Here is a 6,936-nt window from a genome sequence, read left to right on the forward strand (position 1 = left end):
GTTATAAGCCATACTTACCGCCAGCTGCTGGGTGGATCTGCTGGCTTCTCCTTGGGTTTTCTCCAGGAATCTTCAACCCCAGTAAGATATTGTGGAGCAGGTATCTGTGGGAAAAAAAATCCGGCCTCCTCCTTACCCCTTAATAGCCGGCCATCTCACACCTTTTTCCTTATCACCCATGATAGAACTATCATAAGGATGAGGAAATGTTATTACTGGTAAATGTACAATAGTCATAGGCATGTGTTTAGGTGTTAGGCTAAAAAAAAAAATCCGGCCTCCTCTTCACCCCTTCATAGCCGGCCATCACACACCTGGGTATTTCCCCTCTGCCCAAGACAGCACTAGAAGCTATTGCTATCCTGAGCATGGGGAAAAGTAAGATGGAAAAGTGTTCCACATGCCTATGACGTGTAGAGCAGATGGTATAGTGCTTACTTACCACCGGCAGCTGGGTGGATCTGCTGGCTTCTCCATACAGTGGTCTAGGGTGACTGCTGGGCATCGGATCTTCTGGTCTTCTCCAGATGGTCTTGTAGAGGCTGCGGTTCTCGGCTTCCTCCCATGATCTTATTCAGCAGGTGTCTTGCTGAGGGTTTTCCAGTTGACAAACGAAAACCCGGGGTACCTGGTCTGTGTATCTGGTGGTAGAGATACACTGGCCTCTGCTTCTTCAATGTCATCCAGCTTGGTTTCTTGGAAGGTGGGATGAGTGTCACTTACTTCAGGGATGTATGGTGGAGTCACTTTCAGTCTTTCCAAGGAGTGCCAATCGATGTACCGGAAGAAGCGATGTCCTCTGATGTTCCCATGTAGTCCTAGGCGCCGGGCAGGATCCTTCTGGAGGAGCTAAAAATGAGAAATGTATCTAGAATTTAGTAACTGCAACCTGGGATCTGGGCGCAGTACGGACAAAAGCAATTACTACTCCCTGAATGCTGTTCTCCATGAATGGGCATCTATTGCTCTCATTTTAGGAGGTTGGTGATTGGGATAAAATGTGTATGTTTAAAACCGTCATCAGTACATCTATTATACAGTGTCAGCTACTATTAATGTTGTGTAACCCCTAGTATTAAACCCTTATAACAGGAACATACTGACCTTTTCAATGATGCTTCTAGCACTGTACGAAATCCCACGTAGGAGTGTCGGATCATAATCACACTCGCCGGTCAGCATTTCATTTAGGATGACACCAAACGCATACCAGTCAATAGCAGCGTTGTACTCTTTATTGGCCTGCATCTGCAATAAAGAAGAGAACTAGTATTAGTAGAGCGACATCTTGTATTGACCATACTGATATATCGCTCTCCATATCAGATTATTAGTACAATTTAAAAAAAACGTAGTAAAGTTCTCTTCTTACCTCCGGAGCGATATAACCTACTGTACCAGCCACACCAATGGATGTTCGGCCTCCATGCATGTTGACAAGCGAAAGTCCGAAATCCGTGATCTTAACATGGCCAGTATCAGTTAGCAAGATGTTCTCCAGCTTGAGGTCTCTGTGAGATAAAAAATGTGGACATAAAGTTAGTGTTCAGCTTATAATAATATGTGATAAATTTAAAGTGGAATTAGGAGGTTGTCTCATGAAGTGAATCCCTTTTGAATGGCAGCTAATCACAAGCATAGGCCCATCTTCTCTAACTGCTGGTAATCAGCTGTTATCACCATGAGAAGACAAGTCTAGCCTGATGTTTTGGACTCTTCAGGGAAAATCTGGCTTTAGAGCATGACCATTTAATGCAGGGCAGGTTGCGTCCTTCCCAGACAGACAACCATATGCCTTAACAGGGTATTTGGATAAGGGTTATATTCATGAGAGGCCCCTTTAAGAAGTGAGTAGTTAGAAAGCCATTACCTGTGAATGACTCCTTTACGGTGCAAGAACTGGATCCCACAAACAAGTTCGGCGCCATAGAATCTTCAAAAGGAAAAAAAGAGTATTATATCCCAAAAATAAGACAGGCAGCTCATGGAAATGTTATTCTTTAGTGTTACACATCTCATATATGTACAATGTACTCAAGTTTCACCTGGAACTGGTGAGGTCAAGTCTCCCCTTCCTCAGTAGAAGGTCGAAGAGGTCGCCGCAGCTCACGAACTCCAATCCAAATAGAACATTCTTCTGCAATATAGGACCGATATGTCACATTACCAAATCACCCTGCGCACATTTTCATAGTAACATAGTAACTGTAGGCTGAAAAAAGACTTGTGTCCATCCAGCTTAACCTATTAGCCCCAATGCTGATCCAGAGGAAGGCAAAAAATACAAAACAATGGGGTATAAGCCAATTTTTCTCTTTTTAGAAAAAAAAGGATTTTCCTACTCCAAGTCTGGCAATCAGTATATATTCCGGGATCATCAACCATTCTGAAGTTATCAATGACTATAACATAGACTTAAACATGTAATATAATTACACTCAAAAAACGTGTCCAGGCCCCTCTTGAATTCCTTTAGTGAATTCACCATCACCACGTCCTCAGGCAGAGAGTTACATAGTCTCACTGCTCTTACAGTAAAGAACCCCTTCTATGTTGGTGTAGAAACCTTCTTTCCTCTAGACATAGAGGATGTTCCCTTGTTACAGTCACAGTCCAGGGTATAAACAGATGATGAGAGAGATCTATGTATTGACCCCTAATATATTTCTACATACATTCATTACACAGTCTAGACAAGTACAGTTATTTAAAACTAGCTACTTAAGCAAATGCCAACAAACTTAGATGATGTTATTACTCTCCAATCATTAGTTATCTCACTGTTGTACTCCCTGCCAGTTACTAGAATGATTGAAGGTTGGCCATCAGTGTTGGACTTTGGTACCTAAGGCCCACTGGTATAACTGATTCTGAGGGCCCACCATACAGTGATATGGAAATACTAAGTGCTGTGTTTTAGTGCTAATGATGACCCGTGGTACACTGTGCAAATAATAACTGTGTTACGCATTAAAGCCTGTAAAAAAGACTCCCCCAGAGCTGTGCATGGCATAAACTAGCCATTGTTCACCCTTCTACTGCCCCTCTGGTCTGGCACCGCTGACCCATTCCTCTCTGCTCTGATTACCCGCTGAAACAGGAAGCAATGACTTAACATTCATCGCTCACATGGCCACTATAGCCAATCGCTGGCCTCAGTGGTCATGTGAGTAATGAATGTTACGTCATAGCTTCTTGTTTCTCTGGGGCTCAGAACATAGGGAAGTGGGTTGGCAGCACCAGACTGGAGGCGCAGTGGAAGGCTGAAAAATGACTTTGTTTTTAATGTAATTTCCTACTCTGGGACAAGTTTTTGAAAGGTCAGAAAACCTTTTTGAATAGGGGTTCTGTTTATTGGACTGAGTTTTCCCCCTATGATTACCAAACTATGCTTATTTGGGAGACCTTAACCCCAGGTTTCCATTGCAGATTGCCTATCAAGCAATGCCTGTTACGTGGCTTGATAGATTGCCTGTCAGGTCATGGTATAATGTAACGCTATGGTAAGATCAAAGCATCGCGAGTTCATGTTCCCTCTGGGGAAGAAAAAACTGCAAAAATGAATGTAAAAAAGGTTTATTAATTATTTATTTAAAAAAAGTAATAAAAGTTAAAAAAGAAACCCTTTGCTATATTTATAGTAAAATAATCCAAATAATAAAACAAAAAAACATATTTGGTATTGCTGCATCCATAAAAGTCAGATCTATGAAAGTAATGCATTATTTTCCCCACAACGGGAACATCGTCATTAAAAAAAATAAACGCCAGAATTGCGCTTTTTTTGGTCACCTCCTTTCCAAGAAAAAATGTAATAAAAAAAGTTGTAGCACTCCAAAATGGCACCAATAAAAACTACAGGAGTCCTGCAAAAAATGAGCCATTGCCCAACTTTATATATATATTTGTTATCGTAGTAATTGTACTGACCCATAGAATAAAGTTATGTCATTCTTGTTGCAGTGTACGCTGTAGAAACAAGACGAACTGAAAGATGGCGGAATTTTGTTCTTTTTTTCATTTCACTCCACTTAGAAGTTTTTAAATGTCTTCCACTACTTTGAAAACTAAAACTTGTTCCGCAAAAAACAAGCCCCCAGACACCTATGTCAATGGTTTAATAAAAGAGTTAGGATTTTTTAAAAGGGGGGAGGAAAAAACGAAAACTTAAAAAGAAGGCCGCGTCCATAAGGCGTTAATCTAATATATGAATGTACATAATAAATGAGTTGCAGTATGATTAAATGACATGTGCGCCTAAAGCCATACTGTAGATACGCTTAAATATAATCATCCATATACACATTGCAAATATATAAAGTATATAATGTACTAAAGGGGCAGACACTGACAGCAAGTAGCCAGAGTGCAAGAACTATATCAAGGGCGAAGGGCGACGTCACTGGGATGTTTGCAAGTGCAAAATCTCCATGCACATTCTGCAGACAATAGCACCCATTGACTTCAATCGGTTTGTACACATTTCCGTATTTTATGTGCGCAAAAAAAGCTGCAAAATGTTTTACTTGTGTATGCACAGAGGCTCCCATAGAAGTCTATGGGGCGTGCGCAAATGTGTGTGCAATACGCTAGGAGATGCTTAACCCCTTAAGGACATGGCCTATTTTGGTGTTGAGGAGCTTGTTTTTTGCGTGGCGAACTGTAATTTTTACTGGTACCATTTTTGGGTACATAGACTATATTGTAAAACTTTTATTATGATCGTAGGGAGAAAAAAACGCATCAATTCTGCCATAGATTTTTTTTTTTAAGCGTCAATTTTGCAGCATAAATGACACAATACATTTTTTTCTGTGGGACGGTACGGTTACAACGATACCAATATCGTTATATTTTTTTTTGTTTTTTCCACAATAAAACCCCCTTTTTTGGAAATTTTTATTTTTTCTAAAAGCACTGCATTCAAAGTGCTGTAATTTTTTTTTTCCCTGGATGGAGCTCTGAGGGCTTATTTTTTGCGGGACGAGCTGTAGTTTTTATTGGTACCATTTAGGGGTACACACGTTTTTTTTAATCACTTTTATTGCGTTTTTTGGGAGGCAAAATGCTAATATGAGAAAAAGCATTAAAAAAGGGGGTTTTCAACAGTTTTTTTTACATTTTTATTTTTTGTACTTTATTTTTCTCTTGTTCTCTTATTTGTGTCCCTCTGAGGGACTTTTATTGCAGGACTGCAGATCGCTACGATAAGGCATGGCAGGAATTCTCTCCTGCCATGCCTTATCGCTTACTATAGCGATCATAGGCTATGGCAATACAGGATGCCGGTATCTGGTGTCCTGCTGCCATAGCAACCAGCCGGGCTCTCGTGATGTTATTGCGAGAGTCAGCTGGAGTCACAGAGGGAGCACGCTCCCTCTGTGAACCCTTCCTATGCCGCGATCTACTCACATTGCAGCAGGGAAGGGGTAAACAGTGGGGGGGCTCCAATGCCCCCCGCCGTTGCAGCGGGACGCCGGCTACTACTGACAGACGGCTCCTGCTGCGGGATAGCGCGAGATCTGCTATGACCCCGCGCTATCCCTATGACGTAAGGGTACGTCCTTTTGTGGGAAGTACCCCGCTGCCATGACGTACCCTTAGGTCAATGGGCGGGAAGGGGTTAATAAGAGGTGCTATTCTGTTGGAGAAAGAACACATATGGAAATCATTACACTAAATAGCCATTTAAATTGGAGTGTGTTTGTCTGCTGCACGCAAGTGAACTGATGTGATTTTAAGGGCGGCTTCAGTTTTACATCTTTGTACTCGCAAAATACATGTGCGCAATACGCAGTGACTGAATTTTTGCATGCAAAATCACCCGTGTGCAGAAGCCTTTGAAGCCTGACAGATCTGCACCAAAAACCGTGACAAGGTCCGCACCAAGTGGGCTTAAACAGATGAGCGCCATTTTGTCGCCTTATGCAGCCAATTTGACCATTTAGACCGCAGATTTCAGCACTTGAAATAAAAGGGTTAAATCCACAGCAGATCTGCTACACAAACCGTAATCACATCAGCATCATTTTGGTGCGGATTTAACCACAGTGGTTTTCGGAAAGCCCACAGCAGATATAGCCCATGTGAGGGCGGCCTTGTTCTGGAGGCAGTCACTTCTATATGGCGCTTGGCTATGGCCGCTGATTGGCCACATGAATCCTATTAGTTTCTTTACTAAAGCACATTAGGTATACATCAGTGTAATTCATACCCTCCAACACGTAGAAAAGAGCAGCAGTACAAACCCTTGTTAGGGCTTATTTACACGGGCGTATATCAACCAGCCGATATACGCTCCCATCTAAGCAGTCCCGCCTTTCCTCACTGGCTCTCCGCATTTCTCCTTTACTCCGTGGTTTGCAATGGGAGGGGGCAGGGTGAGCGGAGCTAAGCTCTACCCTGTCGCACCCATTCCCATTGCTGGCTATGGATAAGTGGCGGGAGCTTAGCTCCGCCCCACCCATTTTCATTGCAAATCGCTCAGAGGGGAGAAAAGAGGCAGAGAGCCAATGAGGGAAAGGGAAGGAGGGGACTGCTCAGATGGAAGCGTATATCTGCGGGCCGTGAAAACCCCGACTGATATACGCTCATGTAAATAAACCCTTACACAGAAAGGGCGCCAACACGTCATGTACGTCGCACCGTAACCCTATAGGCACTATGCCATACAGTGCGCTAAGGAAGGTTTTCTTACAGCTCTTTTTCTGCTCTGAGCTTCCAAGGTTTTGGCTTAAAAAAAAGCCAGTTGATAAGATTGGAAAAACAATGCAGGATTTTTTGGTACTATAGAAAACACAAAATTTGGAACTATAGCACCAAAATCAGTACTCTTGAAGGATTTATAATTTATGGTCACTCTGGTGGAGGCGTATGGCCTATGTCATAAAAAGTTTATATACTACATGTGTATGGCAGAAGGGGTGAAAATATATG

General features: G+C 42.3%; 1 protein-coding gene across 1 annotated transcript; it reads right to left on the reverse strand.

Annotated features, from left to right (window-relative positions):
• Positions 1-511: 511 nt before the first annotated feature.
• Positions 512-1,506, reverse strand: LOC136601940 (protein kinase C delta type-like). Its single transcript, XM_066588862.1, has 2 exons — positions 1,105-1,506; positions 512-849 (listed from the first exon to the last, which is right to left on the reverse strand). The coding sequence occupies exons 1-2, from the start codon at positions 1,246-1,248 to the stop codon at positions 571-573; spliced, it is 423 nt and encodes a 140-aa protein (XP_066444959.1). The 5' UTR covers positions 1,249-1,506; the 3' UTR covers positions 512-570.
• Positions 1,507-6,936: the final 5,430 nt, after the last annotated feature.

Source organism: Eleutherodactylus coqui, unplaced genomic scaffold (genome assembly GCF_035609145.1).
Source record: "Eleutherodactylus coqui strain aEleCoq1 unplaced genomic scaffold, aEleCoq1.hap1 HAP1_SCAFFOLD_319, whole genome shotgun sequence".
NCBI lineage: Eukaryota > Metazoa > Chordata > Amphibia > Anura > Eleutherodactylidae > Eleutherodactylus > Eleutherodactylus coqui.

Excerpts from the sequence above, each read along its gene's own strand:
- LOC136601940 (XM_066588862.1), bottom strand. The coding sequence starts at position 1,248 with ATGCAGGCCAATAAAGAGTACAACGCTGCTATTGACTGGTATGCGTTT. Across the intron at positions 850-1,104 it reads CTAGAAGCATCATTGAAAAG|CTCCTCCAGAAGGATCCTGC; the intron begins GTCAGTATGTTC and ends TCTCATTTTTAG.